This window comes from Hylobates moloch, unplaced genomic scaffold (assembly GCF_009828535.3).
Source record: "Hylobates moloch isolate HMO894 unplaced genomic scaffold, HMol_V3 SCAFFOLD_6, whole genome shotgun sequence".
In the NCBI taxonomy this organism is placed as follows: Eukaryota; Metazoa; Chordata; class Mammalia; order Primates; family Hylobatidae; genus Hylobates; species Hylobates moloch.
Genome location: NW_026652281.1, coordinates 157,140,773 through 157,161,787, shown reverse-complemented (window position 1 = coordinate 157,161,787; position 21,015 = coordinate 157,140,773). Strand labels below are relative to the sequence as shown.

At 52.4% G+C, this 21,015-nt stretch overlaps 1 protein-coding gene across 6 annotated transcripts; it reads left to right on the top strand.

Moving 5' to 3' along the window:
- Positions 1-633: 633 nt before the first annotated feature.
- MGAT1 (alpha-1,3-mannosyl-glycoprotein 2-beta-N-acetylglucosaminyltransferase) lies at positions 634-20,601 on the top strand. Of its 6 annotated transcripts, none has more exons than XM_032158937.2 (3): positions 634-1,168; positions 2,131-2,559; positions 18,040-20,601. In XM_032158937.2, exon 3 carries the CDS (start codon positions 18,166-18,168, stop codon positions 19,501-19,503), a length of 1,338 nt encoding a protein of 445 aa, XP_032014828.1. In that variant the 5' UTR covers positions 634-1,168; positions 2,131-2,559; positions 18,040-18,165; the 3' UTR covers positions 19,504-20,601. The 6 variants fall into 6 exon arrangements, with proteins under 6 accessions (XP_032014828.1, XP_058296224.1, XP_032014829.1 ...); XM_058440241.1 differs by lacking the exon at positions 634-1,168 and having other exon boundaries at positions 1,177-2,559; positions 18,040-19,281; positions 20,280-20,601; XM_032158938.2 differs by lacking the exon at positions 634-1,168 and adding an exon at positions 1,182-1,570.
- Positions 20,602-21,015: the final 414 nt, after the last annotated feature.

The window sequence follows — 21,015 nt, the reverse complement described above, 5'->3', positions numbered from 1 at the left end:
GGCCTGGATTCCGGTTTTCGAACAGTGGGGCAAAGACGGAGGCTCCAAATCCATCCCCAGTCCGGCAAGATTCTCGAAAATGTCGGGAGAGGGCTGCATAGGAACTTCAAAAACGAGTAGCGGCTCCCTTGGATTCAGCGTGAGGGGGAAACCGCCGGGCAGATTTGGAACTCAGGAGTCCGACGCCTGAAGGAGCGGGAGGCTGCTTCCGAGGAGCCCGGGGCACGACGGGAAAGGCCGCGCCGGCCAGGCCGCCCTCCTCCCGGCAGCCTCGGGCAGGCCGTCCCCGCGCCGACGACGGCGGGCCCGGCCGCAGGTACCAACAGCACCACTCAGAGGGCAGCGCGGGCGCACCCTGCGAGGGCCGTGCCTCGTCAAGAGAGGCAGCGAGAAACAGCAGCGATGAACGAAACAAAGCCGTCCCCCACTACTGCTACAGAGCTCGCGTCCGAGGAAGCGGGAACACACACGCCCCGGTGCTTTCCGAAAGGCTTCTCGCCAAGACCCGCGACCAGCGCGGGGTGGGGTGGGGGGGGGGGGCACCCTTTTTGAGAAGCCAGGTCAAGCGGGCCGTTGCTAGGCGACCTTTGGGCGGAGGGAGAGGGCAGGGCTGCACCGCACAGGTTCCGCCCCCACTTCAGCGTCCTCGCCCCGCCCAAGCTCCGCCCAGCACCCAAGGGCCAACCCCCCCGCGACGCATGCGTGCTTCTTCCCGCGCGGCTCCACCTGCCGCGCGCTTCCGCAGCTGGCCAGTCTCTTCTGCCCCTCCCCCTCCTGTACGGCCGCTACTCTGCGCCCGGCTTCGTTCTCACAACCTGGTTCTGCCCACACCTGTTCTTCAGCCCTGTGAACGGTGGCTGTAGAACAATCTCAGGCCCTGCAGACCCACCTCCCTCGCTCCCGTGGTGGCGGTGGTGACGGGCTGGGGACGTGGGGTAGAAAAATGGGCGGGATGTGGGAGGCCCCGTTGCCGGGGCCCACTTCCGGAGGACGGGCGGAAGTGGCTGCGGTGGATGGTGGGAGGGGGGCAGGAGTGCGAGGGGAGGGCCGGGCCGCTGGGGGTCGAGGGGGTGGGGCCTGGGCCGGCGCTGGGGATCGGGCCTGGGGCCTGGATTGCGACCCGGGGCGGGCCGCGGCTCCGAGCCGAGACCGGGCGGGCGGGAACCAGGTAACGACCTGGCGCAGTTAGAGCGAGGGTCGTCCGCGGGGCGGACGGGTGGGGGTCGGAGTCCAGGAAGGGTCGCAGTGTCACCCCCTTCCCTTGTGAACACGGGGCACGGGGTTCCGGGGAGAAGGGTGGGAGGAGTTAAATTCTTGGAGGGGGTGGAGGTCATGTGGACGCCACGCCCCTACAGGAAGGAAAGGAGAGAGAGTGTGTGGATGGATGTGTGTTCAGAGAGAGAGGGGATGGATGTGTGTTTGCGAATAAACTTGGAGGGGAGGGGGCGACAAGGGTGGGTTTCCGGGCTGAGAAATGGGAACACTGTGGGGCTGCTGCAAGCAGGACTTGGGCCTTAAACATTCCAGGAGAGTGTTCTCGGGAGTAGCCCCGGGAAGGACTTTAACAGAGGTTGGAAATTACATCTCTGGCACAGTTTTGCAAGCAGAGGGGGAGCTTAGTTGAAGGAAAAGGAGCAAAGAATGCATGTGGAAGATGCCAACATCTCGGTCTGGAAAGGATTTATTAACTAGTTGAAGAGGGCTGGTGGATTAAAACACTTAGCACCCTAAGAAGCTTGGGAGATTCGATTATTATGTTGCGCTTTAGACAGGAGGACAGGAGAAAGGGCGTTCTTTTCTCGATTTCTTAGAAGACAGTCTCCGGTTACTTTTCTGTGGTGAGAATGGGTACGATCCATCTTTTATCCTGAATCATGTATGTTTGTATATATATATAATATGTTTATATGTGTTTATATATATAAACACACTATTGATGAGGTGACTGTTCTGGCGTGGGATACGTGAGTTAAATAGGTGCTTTGTATAACCTTGCGGAGTGTTTAACGAAGGTGTTTTGATGATAGAGCCTAGTATGGACTCTTAGGTGGGGAATGGAAACTAGAAGGTTTTAGGACTCTATTTGGGTATCTAGATTAGAGAGTGTTACAATGTTTAAATGTTCTGCAGGTTAACACAGAAATCTGCCTCCTGGGCCATGCCGCTTCTAAGGCCTGTTTCTTCTCATGAGCCCCAGCACAAGACAGATGGGCCAGTTCTCACAGTGGATAGCTTCCCGTGCCTGAGCAAGAGATGGGATAGTATCTGGGATCTGGCCATCACCAGACTCTGAGCTTAATAAGGCAGCTGAATGAAGGGAGGTAACGGACCCCTGAGAGGGGCACTGAAGTCTGCAGTGGGGGGGGAGGGGCCTGGACACACCCCTTCCCCCCCAGACTCCTCCCCGTCAGGGTCAGCTCAGCCATGGACTTTGGACCTGGATAAGAAGAGAGAAGCTGCACTTTGGCGGATCTGATTTGGGATTCTCAGTTTTGAAAATGGAGTGCGGAATGGGGATTTGATGATCTCCTGGGGAGCAACTGAGACAAGAGAAGAAAGGTAAGGCTCCTGTCCCATTTCCCATTGAATGTCTTGCTGCGCCTGTGCAGAAGGTGTTGAGCTGGCGAGTTCGTGGAGGCTACTATTCAGGAAATTTTATCCAGATGGGTACACGGGAAGCTACACCTCTCCATTACTCTGTCCGGGTATAGACTTGTTCCAACCTCCCCTTACCCAAGCTGGATGAGTGCCTTGTAAGGGATTGTGAGCAATGGCAGTTGTGAGGTTAGGCCAAGGAGAACATGAAAATAATTGAGGCTTCTGAAGGGAGGTTGGATTAGATTACCTTTAAAGGCCCTTCCAACACTGAGATAATAGGATTCCAAGTCAGTCTGGGTTAAGACTGGAGTGGATTACCTAGGCAGAGGCAGCTGCTCTGTTTTGGGGAGCTAACTGAAAAGGACTGCTGGTGGGGGGAGAAGGCGGGAATGGTCTAGATAACCTCCTAAATTGTCTCCCTTCCTTCTTCTATAAGGGGAGCTTAGCCCATGAAAGCTCGGGAAAAGAGCAGAGGAACAGAACACTGGTTTGGGGGTCAGGAAGGAGTACTTGTGTTCTAGCTTCGACTTTTTTAGTCAGCGTACAACCCTACACAGGCCATATTCTCTTCATCTACAAGATGGGGGAAAACTAACTTTCCAGGTCCCTTACAAGTTGTTACAAGGAGCAAATGAAACAAGGATTTTGAAAAGTATCCAGGGCCATGTACATAGGAAACAATAACATTGATATTGCTCCATATGCCTTAAAAGCACAGAAACAACTCTGACTTAGGAGTTCTGTTTTCTTATTGAAATAGTGTGCTGGCAAAAGCTCAGAAGATGTCCTCAGTTAAAAGCCTGCTCCTGAATTTGTTTCATCATCTTGCTGGTAAACAGTACTTGGGATCATCAAGTTGTAGAACAGGTGAATGGATCCAAGGAGAACTTGGATTGAAGGAGTTTTGCAGATACTGCATTGGCCCTTACGGCTCTCCAGTCCAATTTCAGTGTGCCCCTTGGAGGTAGCTGATTAAAGAGGGGGTGGAGGGATGGTTAAGCCTTGAGGGCAAGTGTCTGGCTAGGCGTTGGTACTGCATTTCTTGGAGTGAGTGGTGGTCTTTACCTTCCTGTGCCATATGCTAGTTCTCTCTCCAGCTCTTTAAGATGACGTTTTTTTCCAGACTGACATCTCTTCGCCCTTTGTATTTTCTCAGGCTGTATTCCCTATAAAAGCAGCCCTGTTTGTCTTTATCTTCTCACTTCCTGTCTGCTCCCTCCTTCAATTCTAGTTTACCTGTGCCAAGATGCCTGCTTTTCCCAGGGACAACACACAGCAGAAAGGAGGGGTAGAGCATAGTGTTGGGAATTTTGAGAGACAGTAGGGTATGGTGGCCTGGGCAAAGGGCAGGAAGCCTGGCTTCTGGCATGTCTCTGCCTCTCCCTAGCTCAGTAACACCTAGGCCTCACATGTTCCTTGAGGATGGGTGACAGTGAGGTCATCTGCAAACTGAAAATCCTGTACTTATGCCTTACTTTCCGTGTTAAATTTTTTTCTTCCACCCCCCTTCCCCAGTCTTTCCTTTTTTGCCACAGGAGTTTTCCTCACTCCCTCCAGCGGCCTGAGAGGTGGGCGGTGGCCTGGGGGGAGCTGCTGCTTCTGAGCTGTTCTTTCTCCTTTGGTCTGGTGCCTGGGGCAGCCCCTTTGAGGCCAGGCTGCTCCTTTTTAAGGTGTGGGTCTCCAGGTGGGTGTGCCACCTTACCCAGCTTCACCCAGCAAATTTCTGTTGCCAGTCTTTGCTTAGACACAGGGATCACAGTGATCCCTCGGGGATACATGATGCCACGGTGCCTCCTCAGCCATCTCTGGGATCCCAGGTACCAGGGAGTTGCGTATTTGCGTAGTGCTTCTATCACATGATCCACTCAATCTGTTTTGTCTGTTTTCCCTCACCACTTTGTTGTGAGGAGAACAGAGCAGGGATTCTTTTCCCAGTTTGAGGGGAAGCTACGGAAGCCCCGAGTGGGAAGGGTTTGCCTAAGGGTAGAGCGGTAGGCACTGAAATCGCCTCCCAGTGCTGTGCTGTTTCCACGGCATCTGACCTGACAAGGCCATCTGGGTTCTGCTGCAAACCTCCAGGGAGAGAAGCTCTGTGCCCTGCCAGATAGCCTCTCTGGTAGAACGTTTCCTCCTTAGAGTGAGCAAGCATTCCTCTGCCTGAGCTTCCCACCCTCCTGCCCTGCACCTGACCCTTCCATGAGACAGTCCTTTCAAAACAACCATTGGCTTTTTCACAGGGGCACCAGGATGCCAGGGCATAGCACTCAGCAGGTGTCAGGCTGCTTAGCCAGGAGCAGTGATAGACTTAACCAGACTGTGTGTATTTTTTTTTTTTTTTTTTTTGAGACGGAGTCTTGCTCTGTCGCCAGGCTGGAGTGCAGTGGTGCGATCTCGGCTCACTGCGATCTCCACCTCCTGGGTTCAAGCTATTCCCCTGCCTCAGCCTCCCAAGTAGCTGGGACTACAGGCACGCGCCACCATGCCCGGCTAATTTTTTGTATTTTAGTAGAGACGAGGTTTCACCATGTTGGCCAGGATGGTCTCAATCTCCTGACCTTGTAATCTGTCTGCCTTAGCTTCCCAAAGTGCTGGGCTTATAGGCATGAGCCACGGTGCCCGGCCGTGTGTATATTTTAACTCAATTATTTATATCCTTTATTCCAAAAGGAATTGTGGGTGGCTAACCGAAAGTTACATTTCACAGAGATTGTTTAGTGATTATTATGTTAATCTTTCCTCTTTGACCTGGATGAGATGAATTTCTGGGTCTCCATTGTGGGGTGAGGGAGAAGGGCAAGCAGAGATATTGGGAGGCAGGGAGAAGAGAAACAAAACACTGATTTAAAAAATTTGCTTTTACTTTTTTTTTTTGAGATGGAATCTCACTCTGTCACCCAGGCTGGAGTGCAGTGGCGTGGTCTCTGCTCACTGCAACCTCAGCCTCCTAGGTTCAAGCAATTCTTCTGCCTCAGCCTCCTGAGTAGCTGGGACTACAGGTGCCCGCCACCACACTTGGCTAATTTTTGTATTTTTAGTAGAGATGATGTTGCACTGTGTTGGCCAGGCTGGTCTCGAACTCCTGACCTCGTGATCCGCCTGCCTTGGCCTCCTAAAGTGCTGGGATTACAGGAGTGAGCCACCACGCCCGGCCTGCTTTTACTTTTACTGATGTTTTCAAGCCAACGTATATTTTAATTTAAGGGCATGAATTCTTTCCAAATTGTAAAAAATGTCAGGGATCTTGGTCATGGTTTATGGGAGGGCAGTTTCCTGGAACAGTTTTCACTTCCTTTTCATCTTTTCAGTTCTCTTTTGTTGGTGGTGGAGTGGGCAGGAGAGAGTATTGTTCCTCCTAATTCTGGTCTAATCTTGTGACTGTTTATCCTCCTGTTTTTTCCTTTTGCACATAATCCAATCCCAGGCCCACCCCCAGAATCCTGGCCCCTTGTTTCTATCCTTCTTACTCCAATCACTGCTCCCCATGTAACCTCTATCAAGAGCTCAGAGCCTCTTTTCCCCAGGTCAGTTTGGCACTCATTTACCCTGGTCTCTTGCCTCTCAGACCAAGTGCTTGCTTTTGCCTCCATGAAGCCCATTCTGATTCCCTAACCAGGCCCTTTCTTTTTGGGATGGTCTCTTGCAGTCCGGCAGTTTCTCCTTTTGGATCTTCCTGTGAGCCTTGGGATTTAAACCAAGGGTGGTAGAGATGGGGTGTGCGTTACAGTGCACGAAAAGCCGCCATCCTGTTTCCCCTTCACCTGCCTTACATGGAGAAGTATCAGCTTCAGTGGTGGGAATCTGCTCTTCCCCCCACCTTTCAGCACCCCCTAATGTCTGTACTTTCTCCTGGAAGGTGATTTTGGCTCCTCATGTCTTGGATTTACAAACCAGTGTTTCCCAGCCTTTTCACTTTTAGGAAACATAATTGTTTTTTCCTTTACGCCTTGACACCTAGTGTGAGTGTGCAGAGCCCCCGGGCCCCTGACTCGTTCATTAGGCAAACATAGGGCAGAGGTGACAGACGCTGGCCTCTGACTGGCATATCCGCCTGGGCTCGAGGCTCCTGCCACAGTGCGCGCAGTCAGCTAAAGTGGAAGCCACGGGCTTCCCACACATCACACACTGCACACGGCGGCCTCGGTGGGCCTGGCCTTCTCCCACTCCGCCTCCAGGTCTGGGCTCTGGCCACTTACGCGGAGGCTTCACGGCAGCGCCTGAGAGGACACAGAACCCTCTCAGGTCACTGGCGCTGGAGGATGTGTGCGGGGCGGGGGGATGGGGGGATGTTGGGGGGCGCACAGGAGTGCCGGGTCTAAAACCTGGCCATGCTCCCCACCAGGTCTTGTGGCTTCCAGCACGTTGGCACTTACCCTGAGCCTCACACTAGTTATCTGTAGAATGGGGATGATAACGCCCACTCCGCAGAGCTGCTGAGGCTAGAAGGAGAGGCCGAGGGAGGGTTTGGCCCCTGAGGCCCCTCACCATGCCTGGTGACCCCTTAGCAGTTTTGATTTAGTTCCTCGCCTCCACGCAGGTGCCTGCAGGGTGCACCCGGCCCTTTCTCTAGAACCCTGCATGATTCGTGGTTTCATGTAGAAACAAGTTAGTGAGCAGTCAGTAACCACAGGCCTCAGAGTTCCGGGCTGCTCCGCGCTCTGGAACACGGGGGAGGGGTTGATGTCAGGGGCGTGGGTCCTGATCACATGGCAGCAACCCTTCTTGGGGAAGTCAGCTACCCAGCAGCCAGTAGTTCTCGGCTACCCACCCTCACCACCTGGGGTCCCATGGTGAGAGAGGTGGGTGGGCATCAGGCTTCTGCAGAGGGCCAGGCCGGAGGGAGCTGGGGGAGGGAGTGGGGCTGGCTCCTGGCTTGCACCGGCCTCGTGGAATCCAGGGCTCACACCTGATCGCTGGCGAAACTGGCTCTATGCGCTGGAGCCCCTGGTCTTCTGCGTCTCTCCTCCTCCCGGCCAGACTTTGCTCCTGGCTCAGCGACAGGTATTTGCTATGGAAGAGCTGTCCCTCCCTCCCCTCGGTGGGCCTGGGTCCACCTCCACCTCCTCTTCAGGTCCGCACCTTCCTCTCCTTTAAAACGCCAGCCAGGCGCAGACCCGTTCTAGGCTTTTCCATGGTGCTCCCGCCAAAGCTTGTGACCGAGTCCTTCCCGCCTAGGGCTGGTGGGCCTACCCTGCTGGCAGGTCTCTCTTCGCTTGCTTTACTCAGAACTGACGCTCTCATACCCACCCACAAAGGAAAAACAAAAGGGAAGAAGCCACAGCTGGCCCTGGCTGGCTTCGGCACAGGTGTTTCCCCCCGGCCCCGCGTCGGGCACCCTGGTTCCTGTTCTGTCCCTGCCCCACGCGCCCCTGGGGCCCCCACCCGGGCTCCTCAGCCTCCCCTGGGTTGGGGCGGGGGGACCGGCTCCCAGCCCTTGGCCTAGAGTTTGGTGAACGCCTTTCCTGGACTGCGGGCCCACTTCAGGCGCGGCTCCAGGCTGGGCAGCTGCGCTGGAGGGCCGAGGGCAGGGGTGGGGTCGGGCGTCCACCCTCAGGGTTGCGCCAGGGAGCAGGAAAGCCGACTCCCGAAGTTTGGGGCCTGGGAAAACTTGGGTCCTGGGTTGACTGAGAAGCGGCGGGGAAAGGAGGCGGGCCAGGAGGAGGGGGCCTGGCGGACGCCGGCCGGGGGGCGGGGCGCGGTGGGGCGGTCGGTCCCGCCCCTCAGTCCGCCCCGCCCCGCCCCTCAGTCCGCCCCGCCCCGCCCCGCCTGCCGGGGAAGGGCCACGTTGCCCGCCCGGCCGTCCGGCCCCGGCGCGCTGCAGGAAGGGCTGGCGAGTCGAAAGGCGAGGCGGCCGCGGCAGCGCCTGGGACGCGCCTGGGCACCGGGCTCGCTCCCTGCGCCCCGGGGCAGGCCAAGTTCGGGGCCAGGACGTCGGGAGGACCTGGTGAGTAGGGGTCCGGGGACGGAGGTCAGACCGGGGGAGGCCTCGCGGGCGCCGAGAGGGAGCCCCAGGGACGTCGGGTCGCCCGAAAGCCCCGGTGCCCGTGAGTGCTAGCGAGAGGGGGGCTTGGCTGGGGAGCGGCCCGGGCCGACCCGGTGCCAGCTGCGCGTTAGTCCCTTCCCGAGCCGAGAGGTTGGAACTCCGCCTTCTGCTTTCGGAATCCCGGGCCTCCAGCTGTTAGAGGAAGGGCGGGCTCGGCGGACTGGGGAGGATGTTGTGAAACTCGGCCCAGGGCGTCCGTGCGTGCGGGGCAGGGAGGGGGTGGGATTGGGGAGTGGCCTTCCCCCCTAACCTCACTCCAGCATCCTTTCCCCAAGTTAATAGAGATTGATTCTCCTCAGCAGAAAGGAAATGTTGATTCAGTGTTGAAATATATATATAATAAATTGGCAAGAAAACTTTTCTTCCTACCTGTTTGCTAACTGTGTGTGGAGTAGAGAGCCCCGGGACGTGCAGTGCCCGCGTCTGATAAACTCTGAAGTAGAGGGACCGTGACTGGCCGGCTCCGTCTCCCGCGAGGCTGAAGCTTCACTTTGGTTAACCCTTGCTGTTGTAGTGGGTCTACCGTTTTGTTTTAGAACATCGCTGGCTGAGATGTTGCCCAGCTTTATTTTCAGTCATTTACAATATTTTTTCAGGCCATGTAGCCTTTGTTCTTACATGCTCACATCATCCAGGGTCTGCCTTCCATCAGGAATCACTGCGTCCTGGTCCTTCCCAATTCTGGGGACCATTGAGCTCACCCATATCCCTGCTTCTGTGTCTCATTCTCACTGTTAGAAGCACTGCAGTATGCCTGACCTCAGTGGCCTGTGTAACAAGGGAAACTCATTACTGTTTGGGGCATTAGGGAAATTGTCACTGTCTTCAGTATCCAGGCACTGGGACCTTGTGATGAACCAAATCAACCCTGTCACCTTACAGATAAGAGAACTAAGGTACAAGTGGGTCAAGTGACTTGTGCAAAGTTGCCTGGCCTGCTGGCTGGATCGCCTGAATCCCAGGCCTCATGCCTTTTGTGGCACTTGTATTTAGCTCTTCTTTTCCAGGATGAATAACCTGCATCCCTTCCCTTCTAGGTCTTATTCTCTCAACTCTTGAATTATTTAGTGTATCTTCTCTGACTACCTTTCTTTTTTTTCCGTCCTGAAATTATGGGCCTGGTACATGATACAGAAGTCCAGCCAAGGTCTAAGAACGAACGTGAAAGCAGTTCAGTTAGATTTCCATTACCTGTGACATGTCTGTGTTTTCTGGAATTTTCACGTAGTGCTTTTTAACAGTAAGCAAAGCAGAGATAGAAGGGAAAATCTGTTACCATTTCTTCCACTTCTACACTTAATTTTACAGCTAAATATAACTTCTGTCTTATTGCTCATGATTGGAAGTTGACTATCTGGTGTTCACTTGCTGTTTAAGAAACATTTTTTGCCAGATAAAGGAAATAAGCTGGAGAATACCATGGCATCAGAGTGTTAGGAAGGATCTCACAGCTCCTAGGCAGTCCTTCAAATGATTCAGAAACTGAGTGAGCCCCATAGGGGTAGGTAGCACCTACCCAGAGCCACCTGGGTTTTGGCTGAAGGGTTTTGTACTGAAAAGACTCACTTCTCATCTCCCACCATGGTGCAGATGTCTTTGTATTTGGTGGTGTGGATTGGCTGTGTCACCTCCCTAAAGGAGTTGTGAAAACTCTAGAAAATCAAAGCCAGTTTTGAGTCTGTGCCTTGCATGCCAGTCTCATAAATGACATCATTAGGAACTCAGGTCAGGATTAAGGACAGTTGTTCTATTTAAAAAGGAAGGTGCAGCAGATTGTATTTTCCCTCAAGGGCCTCACCCATAAGTATCCCCTTCCACATGTAGTTATAGTTTGACATTGTCCACTTCCCACCTAGTGGTGGGTTTATGATTCTCTCCCCTTGAATGTCGACAGGGACTTGTGGTTCCCTTGACCCGTAAGACAGACCTGATCCAAGGCTGAATCAGGAAGAGGATACACCTTTACCTGGCTTGCCCACTTTCTTGGAACACTCACCTTTGGAATGTAGCCACCACTTCCAGGACATGTCCAGGCCACATAGAGGGGTTCTAGCGAGCACTCCTGCTAATAAGGTCTCAGCTGCTGCCAACGTCATCCTACAGACATGTGAGAGAATGTGAGAGCCTCCAGGGGAGTCTAGCCCTCAGCTTTTGAGTCTTTCAGCAAGGCCTGAGGCATGGTGGAGCAGAGACACGCCATCTCCTCTGTGCTGCACTGTCCCAATTTCTGACCAATAGAGACTGTGAGAAGGAGTAAGTGATAACTATTGTTTTAAGCCACTAAATATCGAGGTAATTGATTATGCAGGAGTAGATACCTACTAAGGAAGGAGACATGAGTGGAGACAGGGCCTCAGTATTTGGACTTGGAGCTGAGCTCAGAGGGCAGGGAGGTCACTTGCCCTGCTTGTCAAGATTGTGTAGATTCTGTTTCTCTCATTGCTTCAGGTACTGATGGCTGCATAATGAGTCACCCCAGAACTTAGTGGCTTACAGCAACAGAATCATTTTATTAACATCTCAGCTATGTGGTTCTTGGCTTGTGGTCGTTCACGCGGTTGCAGTCGGGTCTGGCTGGGGCTGGGATAATCTGGAGGGCCGTCTCCTGTGTCTAGCCGTTGATGCTGGCTGTCAGCTGGGACCTTAGCTGGGGTTGTCAGTTGGAATACCTATAGGGGTCCTGTCCATATAGCAGGGTCCTAGGAGTAAGCATCTTAAGAGGACCAGGTCGAAACTACTGCCTTTTATGAGTTAGTCTCACAAGTCACGTAGCGTCTCTTCTTCCCAGAACCAAAGGGAGGGAACATAGACTCTCAGCTCTGGAGGCAGGAGTGTCTTTGTCACTTGTAAGAAGAGCATATGGAGTGGGATATGTGCGGTCATCTTTGGAGAATGTCACGCTTCACTCTCTTGCTGCTGCTTTGGCCATCTTTCTCCCTGATTTCGGTAATAGTGCAAGCAGTCTTCCATCTAGCCACTTGAACCTCATACATGTGCCAAGCACTGTGATGGGCACAGAGGTCATAGAGTCTTTTTTCCTAAGGAGGAAGGTGGGAGTCAGGTAAGTGTGGCCACAGATTAGATTCTGCTACAGCGTGGAGAGAGTGCTATGGGAGTGTAGTCACAGGGAGGCCTGGCTCTGTCCGTGATGTTACAGAAGGAGTCACCTGAAGTGGCCTGAAAGGATGAGTGGCTGGCAGGTGGTGCCATGGGTCAAATTTCAGGATGAGGGACCAGCTGGAGCAAAGACACAGCAGTGTCCAGGTATGCTTATTGGGGAAAAAGCAGCCTGCTGAAGTCAGAGTGCAGGGTCCATGGGGTTAGTGGTTGGAGGTAAGGTTGAAAAAGGATGTTTCAGACAGTCTATCTGAAGGGCTTTGTATGTCATCATAATGAGTTTGAGTTTTAGTTTGTGGGCAGTGCAGCCTCTGATGGTTTTTCAGGCAAGTTAATGTCGTGACCAGGCGTGCTTGTCAGGAAGGATGCACTGTTGCTGTTGGGAAGGTTTGTGAGAGGGAAGCAAGATTAGTGACAGGTAGACCAGCTGGGAAACTATGTCAAGAGTCCAGACTTAAAACAGTATTTCCTTCGAAGGAATGAGTTCAGGTTAAAGGGCTGGAGGGCTTGACATGGGATGCCAGCAGTCAGTGAGTAACTTTGTACTTCCATTTTCATAGTTTTAAAGTTCTTGGGCCTGGATGTATTTCAGAATTGAGAACTTTTTGGATTTTGAAAAGATGATCTGGTGAATTTACTCTGTAGTGGAAGATCAGAAGCAGCACGGCATAAGCCACCATGTTTATTTCTGTAGCAAAATGTATGAATAGCCACAGCAGGAGAGATAAAAGACTATAAATAGCTCCATATTAGATCAGATCAGATTTTACCAAATGAGGTTGGATAAGGTTTTACTGCCAATTGAGTTTAGAAAACTTCTGTGTTTTAGTGCTTCTTGGATTTGGCAGTTGCAGTTGAGGAACTGTGGATGTTTTTAGATCCCAGGCACATCTGCTGAATGTTGAGGGCCCTAGCACAGCGGCGTGACAGTGCTGGTGGAGCTAATCCCTGGCTTCATGTAGCTTGCAGCTGAGGGGGCCTGAGAGAAGTTGAGCAAGTGGTTGCGCTTGTTGCTGTTGGTGAAGGGTAGGTGGACCTTACATGGTCCCAGGCGTCAGGGAAGGCATCTTGGCAGAGACAAGAATCAGAGTGTGCCAGGTGAAGAAGATAGGGAAGAGCAGAGCTGGCACATGGGCACATGCAAAGACCGCGACGGTAGGGTTGGCTGTTGGGGTACCAGACGGGAGTGTGGTAGAGTGGAACAAAGAAAATGGGGAGAAAGGAGTGAAATAACAGCCAATATTTACATTGTCATGCCAGGCACTGTTCTAAACACCTAACATGGCTTATCTCATCCGATCTTCACAGCAACCCAGTTTGAGTCTCAGAAATGTGACAAAATGTAGGGTGATGCCTCTGGGCTGTGTGGCTTGCCTTTGTTGCTGCTGCACTCTCCTGATGGTGGCCTGAGCAGTGGTTCCTGGAGAAGCAGGTCACTGCTGCTGGCCAAGGTCTGGGCTTGATCATCCTTTTGGGCACAGCCAGGTGTGAGAGGGTGTATGGCTCCTGGTTCATGTGTGTGCACACAGCACTAACTTCCAGGCAGAGCTGAGGATCCTATCCCAGGAATTACATGAATAAACAGTAGGAAAATAGCACTGGGGCCCAGGATGAGCCCATGTGAAGAAGCAGGTGGATTGGAAATAGGGGTGTCCTGTACTCTTACGGCAACAGGAGCAAGTTTGAAGCACAGGGCTGTGGGTGGAGAACAAGGGTCCATGGATGAAGGTGGAGGCCAGCGCTGGGCTGGGGCAGCTTTTCCTGTGGGGTGTCCAGCCACTCCATATGTGTGCAGACTTGCTAAGTAAAAACTCAGTCAGAAGATTGCTTTGATCTGCATGACTTAGAAGCGTGGGGCAGGAGGTCCTAAGCATCAGGTAGTGGGTGTGGGCCACCAAATTCTGATGTCTGGAGAAGAGTAAAAAGGCATCTAAAGGGTGCAGAAGTAATCTCAAGGGTCCCGTGAGGCTTTGCCATAAGGGCTTGCAGGTCATTGATAAGTCAGGGACCGGCTATCCCTCTGCCCGCCCCCCCCGCCTTTTTTTTTTTTTGGTGGGGGATGGAGTCTTGCTTTGTCATCCAGGCTGGAAGACAGTGGCGCCATCTCAGCTCACGGCAACCTCCGCCTCCCAGGTTCAAGGGATCTCCTGTCTCAGCCTTCTGAGTAGCTGTGTTTACAGGCACGCACCACCATACCCGGCTAATTTTTGTATTTTTATTTTAGTAGAGATGGGGTTTCGCCATGTTGGCCAGGCTCCTGACCTCAGGGGATCCGCCTGCCTCGGCATCCCAAAGCGCTGGGATTACAGGCTTGAGCCACCGAGCCCAGTGGGGCCCCGCCCCTCTAAGCCATGCAGAGCAGCACTTCACTGAATAGAGTTCAGTCCCTCTTCTCCATCCCCATCCTGTTATATAAAGTCTTTTTCTTGCACAGTCATTTAGGAGATGGGAAGTTGGGAGACAGGGAATCCTGGCCATTAGATTGGAGGGAAAGTTCCAACATGGACAACATCCTGAGGGGAGAGCGAAGAAGAAACTGAAACTCTTCTGGGCCCAGTGGCTCACACCTGTAATCCCAGCACTTTGGGAGGCTGAGGAGGGTGGATCACTTGAGGTCAGGAGTTCGACACCAGCCTGGCCAACATGGTGAAACCCCATCTGTATTAAAAATACAAAAATTAGCTGGGCTTGGTGGCAGGCGCCTGTAATCCCAGATACCCGGGAGGCTAAGGCAAGAGAGTCGCTTGAACCTGGGAGGCAGAGGTTGCAGTGACCTGAGATCATGCCACTGTACTCCAGCCTGGGCAACAGACAGAGTGAGACTCTGTCTCAAAAAAAAAAAAAAAAAAAAAAAAACTGAAACTCTTCTGTGCATCACTCTTTTCTTCTACATAAAGTTTCTTAAAAATCAAATATGGGGATATGGCCCACAGCTCTGAGCAGCTTCATCCATCTGTATGGGCACAGCAGTAAGGCCAACTGAAACGATGTTTGCCCTGAATTCCTCAGTCACTTGGTGACATGTATCTAATTGATATATATGAGCCCTGATATAATAGGAGTTTAATTGCACAGTTACATGGAAATGGACTTGAGGTTTCTGAGAAGACTGATGTCCTGGAGTGGTGGGGGTGGTTGGTTTCTAGGAAGAAGACAAGTGGTGGTGAATGCTGGCAGGGGCTGGGGAAGTCTCCCCAGGAGGGAGACAAAATCCATGTCTCTCTAGAGGCCCTTCAGGATCAGCCCTTTTATGCCGGGTCTGCTGGTTTGAGAGCCCAGAGCCTCAGAGATGAGACGTGAGGCCCAAGGTTTTGGCCAGGTTAGAGAGTAGGCTGTGAGGCAGAGGGTAACTGGCAGAGCTGTCGGTGTAAGAGGGTGCATGCCTGAAGCTTTGGGGTCTGAAGGGTAGGCCAGAGGCGGGACAGCCAAGGAGTTATGGTCTGGAATGGCAGCTGGCTGGGAATTGGGGAGTGTTTCAGATCCTTTCAAGTAATGTGGTCTGGTAGAGCTTGGAGGATTGGTGGGACCATGCCTTCTTCTCATTGGTTTGTGTCCTGGTTCCTTCCCAGAGCCTGGCAGAGAGCAGGTGTGTGATACATGTTGTCAAGTAACTGACCGAGGAATTCAGGGCAAACAGATCATCTCAATTTGCTTTGCTGATGTGCCCAGCTGGGGCTACACTGATGGATGAAGCTATTCAGAGCTGTGGGCAATATCTACATATTTGATTCTCAAGAAACTTCATGTGGAAATAGCTCCAAATTACACAAATTGCAAGAAGAAAAAATAGTATAAGGATATTCATACACACTCTCGTTACTCAGATTCACCTGTTACTATTTTGCTCCATTTGCTCTCTGTGTATGCAGAGTATATTTTTGTTCTGAACCATTTGAGAAGTTGCATCTATCCTGGCCCTCTACTTCTAAATACTTCAGTGTGTATTACCTAAGAATTGGAATTAATCAGTTATCACTGATACTTTAACCTACTCTCCATATTCCAACTTTGTCATTTTACCCAATAACGTCTTTTTACAAAAAGTTTTTTGAGGTTTTATTGACATACAATTGATATAAATATGTGCAATAAACTGCATATAAAGTGTACAATTTGGTAAGTTTTGACATATGTGTGTGTGTATATATATATGTACCTGTAAAAGTATCACTACAATTATGATAATAAGCATACCCACCCTTCCAGAAGCTTCCTAATGCCCCTGTGTAGTAACTATCCCACTGCCCTTCTCTGCCTCCATCCCCAGGCAACAACTGATCTGCTTTCTGTAATATAGATTAGTTTCTATTTTCGGCAGTTTTACGTCAATGGAATCATAGTGTATGTGCTGTTTTTTTGTTTTTCCCAAGAAGACCCATATTGTGTAATTATTTGGAGATTGTGTTGTGTATGTCAGTGGTTTATTCAGTTTTATTGCTGAATATTATTCCATTCTATGAGTAAACCACAATTTGTTTATCGGTATTTCCCTATTGATAGGCCTTTGGGTTATTTCCAGTTTTGAGTGATTATGAATAAAGTTACCATCAACTCTCCTGTATAGGTTTTTATAGGGACATAGCTGAAAGTAGAAAGGAAGTGGGGCATGCAGGAGAGACTGGGCTTGGTTATAACAGCCTGTCATACCTGGGGAACTAGCTCACTCACCAGAGGACGTTAGGAGGGATCTGCCCCTGCCCCTCTTGTGATCCAAACACCTACCACTAGATCCCACCTCCGGCACCACCACACAGGGGATCAAATTCCAACATGTGTTTCAGAGAACAAACCATATTCAAGCTATAGCATAGCTATGTAATTATTATAACACTATTAATAAGACCATCTTTGCCTTGGGAATTTTAGGTAGCACCTTTATTACATATTAGATTTCTTTGTGTAATGAGTCTGTTTCTGGAGCTTAAATTCTATTTCACTAGATGGTCTGTTTATTTATGTACCAGTACCACACAGTTGTAATTATGGAGGTTTTGTAGTATGATATATATATATATATAAAAAATAAAAATTTTTTTGAGACAGAGTCTCACTTTCTTGCCCAGGCTGGAGTGCAGTGGCACAATCCAATCACAGCTCATTATAGCCTCAGCCTCCCAGACTCAGGTGATCCCATCTCAGCCTCCTAAGTAGCTGGGACCACAGGTGCGTGCCACCATGCCCAGGTTTTTTTTTTTTTTCTTTAATTACTTGTAGAGACAGAGTCTCCCTGTGCTGCCCAGGCTACTTTTGAACGCCTGGGCTCAAGTGATCGTCCTGTGTTGGCCTCCCAAAGTTCTGAGATTGCAGGTAGGAGCTACTGCACCTGGCCAGTATGCAGTATTTTAATATCTGGTAGGGCTGAGTCCCTCCTCACAACTTATTTTTATTGTTTTCCTAGTTTTTCACGTGAACTTTATTGTCAGTCCGTCTAGCTCCATAGAAAGGTATTTTTATTGGGATTTTTGATGATGCCGAGATGTCCTGACCAAGAACAGGGGATATTCAGATGTTCTTTTGTGTCTTTCAGGAATGATAGTTTTGTTCACATGAGTTTCGAATGTTTAAGTTTATTTAAGTTTATTTCTAAATATTTTCTCATTTCTCTGGCTTTTGTAGGTAGGGTTTTCTCATGAGTTATTTGTGGATATGAAGGCTATCCATTTGTCTGTGTTGATTTTTATATTCCACTTCCTTGCTCAGTTCATATTCTCACAAGTACGGATAATACAGATAGTTGCTTCCTTTCCACTTCTGCTTTGAATTTTATTTCTTGGTTCATTTGCATTGGCTGCTTCCTCCAGCAAAATGTTAAATAACCCTGGAGATGATGGGCAGCTTTGTTTTGCTCCTGACATTCGTGGGGTGCCTCTGGTGCTTCCCTGTTAGGTAAGGGGTTAACTGTAGCCCTGAGGTGTGACATTTGATTTTAAAAATCAGTCATCTTGGGGCAGTTAGGTTAGAGGAATGGTAGGCAGATGCTGTCACTCCTTGCTCCTCCCCTCCTCCTTCCCACCTGGAGGGGAAATGAAATCTGACAGGTAGAAAGAGGGGAGTTGGGGTTCCTTTTCTCTCTCCCTCCACCAGCATCACATTCTGCCTCTCCCTCAAAAATATGTTGCCGGGTCAGCATATATGTTGACTCCCTAGAGAGCTCTAGAATCAACCTCCTGGCCTTCCTCCACCCTCACTCTTGGTCTTTTCCTGCCCCCCCACACTCCTCTACCTGTGGGGCATGGAGCCACAAGCCTTTGTGTGACGGTTTGTTTTCTCTCTCCTGTCTTTAGGTGCATGGCTGCTTCCTAATCCCGTAGTCCAGAGGAAGCATCCCTAGGACTGCGGGCGAGGGAGCCGGGCAAGCCCAGGGCAGCCTTGAACCCTCTCCTTGCCCGCCCTCCCCGGTGGGGGCCAGGATGCTGAAGAAGCAGTCTGCAGGGCTTGTGCTGTGGGGCGCCATCCTCTTCGTGGCCTGGAATGCCCTGCTGCTCCTCTTCTTCTGGACACGCCCAGCACCTGGCAGGCCACCCTCAGTCAGTGCTCTGGATGACGACCCCGCCAGCCTCACCCGTGAAGTGATTCGCCTGGCCCAAGACGCCGAGGTGGAGCTGGAGCGGCAGCGTGGGCTGCTGCAGCAGATCGGGGATGCCCTGTGGAGCCAGCGGGGGAGGGCGCCCACAGCGGCCCCTCCCGCCCAGCCGCATGTGCCTGAGACCCCAGCGCCAGCGGTGATTCCCATCCTGGTCATTGCCTGTGACCGCAGCACTGTTCGGCGCTGCCTGGACAAGCTGCTGCATTATCGGCCCTCGGCTGAGCTCTTCCCCATCATCGTTAGCCAGGACTGTGGGCACGAGGAGACAGCCCAGGCCATCGCCTCCTACGGCAGCGCGGTCACGCACATCCGGCAGCCCGACCTGAGCAGCATTGCGGTGCCGCCGGACCACCGCAAGTTCCAGGGCTACTACAAGATCGCGCGCCACTACCGCTGGGCGCTGGGCCAGGTCTTCCACCAGTTTCGCTTCCCCGCGGCCGTGGTGGTGGAGGACGACCTGGAGGTGGCGCCGGACTTCTTCGAGTACTTTCAGGCCACCTATCCGCTGCTGAAGGCCGACCCCTCCCTCTGGTGCGTCTCGGCCTGGAATGACAACGGCAAGGAGCAGATGGTGGACTCCAGCAAGCCTGAGCTGCTCTACCGCACCGACTTTTTTCCCGGCCTGGGCTGGCTGCTGTTGGCCGAGCTCTGGGCTGAGCTGGAGCCCAAGTGGCCAAAGGCCTTCTGGGACGACTGGATGCGGCGGCCGGAGCAGCGGAAGGGGCGGGCCTGCATACGCCCCGAAATCTCAAGAACGATGACCTTTGGCCGCAAGGGTGTGAGCCACGGGCAGTTCTTTGACCAGCACCTCAAGTTTATCAAGCTGAACCAGCAGTTTGTGCACTTCACCCAGCTGGACCTGTCTTACCTGCAGCGGGAGGCCTATGACCGAGATTTCCTGGCCCGCGTCTATGGTGCTCCCCAGCTGCAGGTGGAGAAAGTGAGGACCAATGACCGGAGGGAGCTGGGGGAGGTGCGGGTGCAGTATACGGGCAGGGACAGCTTCAAGGCCTTCGCCAAGGCTCTGGGTGTCATGGATGACCTTAAGTCGGGGGTTCCGAGAGCTGGCTACCGGGGTATTGTCACCTTCCAGTTCCGGGGCCGCCGTGTCCACCTGGCGCCCCCACCGACGTGGGAGGGCTATGATCCTAGCTGGAATTAGCACCTGCCTGTCCCTCCTGGGCCTCTCCTTGTCACATCATGAGCTGAGGTGGGACCACAGCCCCCAGGCTCCATCGGCCTGCCTGTGTTTCCCTCTTAGGTGCATTTATCTTTTTTATTTTTCCAAGTGGCATTTAAGTGCACAAATGATAACGAGAGGATTATTCTCCCGTTCTCAGGGGAGTCAGGGGAACTATTCTAGGGTATGTTGTGGGGTATTAAGCAGGAAACCACTGTGTGGTGGGGGGGGCACTGGGCTTGTTGGGGCCAGAAATGTCCACGTCCTGAGCTTTCTCCTGGAGCATATGCAGAGAGTTTGGCAACGTTCGCTCTCTTGACCAGACCCCTTCTCCCTGACCTGGCTTTTCCAGCCAGGGCACGAGCCCTCCTTCTATAGCTGCTCCCCTTCCCCCAGTGGGGACTGGGTTATGGGAGAAGGGGACATATTTGCAGCCAAAATGATACTAACCAAAGGGGCTTCCTTGTCTGGGCCTGGTGGAGTTGGTGGGTCATCGGGGCTCACTGCCTCCTGCCCTTCTCCCCTGTCTCTGACCCCCACTTAGCCCTTCTCTCCTTGCAGCCTAGCAGTTTATAGTTCTGAGATGGAAAGTTGAAGGGGGCAAGCAAGACCTCTGCTCAGCCCATGCCCAGCTGTCAGGAGAGAGGTGCAGGGAGGAAGGCCTTGTGCTGGGACAACCCCTCTCTTGCCTTACCTCAGAGAGGGACTATGCCCTGACCCCTCCTTTCTGAAAATCAGTGCCCTCCCTGTTGCTCTAGGAGGCTCCTGCTGGCTTGGTAGAAGACAGAATTCGATCTGCCTGTCCCTTTTTCCCCTGGGGTTTGACGCACAGGATCCTCTCAGCATGAGGTGGAGCAGTAGACCAGGTGGAGCAGTGACTAGGACGCCTCTGGCCCAGTGCTGCCCAGCCTCCCTGCCCGCTCCCAGGCACCCCGTGTCCTCACAGGCCAGGACGCCGTGGCAGGGTGGAGAGGACTTGGTGGATTTTTGTTTCTTGCCTGACCTCAGTTTCATGAAAGAAAGTGGAAGCTACAGAATTATTTTCTAAAATAAAGTAAAGGCTGAATTGTCTGAAAAATATTTATGTGTGTGTGTCCTGGAAAAGGAGGTGGCAGGCGGGGAGAGAAAGGAAAAGGGAGAATGAAGAGTTAAGGAGAGGGCTAGATGGATGGGAGGAAGCAAAGTTGAGGAAAGAAAGCAGATGAGTGGGAGAGAAGAGCCAGGGACAGCCCAGGGGATGGGGGCCAGGTGGGAAAGGAAGTCCAGGCCACAAGGTGGAGAGGAGCCCCAGGCTGCTGCTGATCATCCTGCAGAGCCAGGAGGCCGCAGCAGGAAAGCTGGTGAGTGTCTCCTGCTTCTGCCTCCTGCTGGCTGGGCAGGCCTGGTCTGGGGAAGAACCAGGTCCTCTGATCAGGGTGGTCCCTGAGTGGTGCTTTGTGCCTGGTGCCCTCTGCTGGCCCAGGCAGTGCTTAGTGAGTGCCCTTTATGACCTGC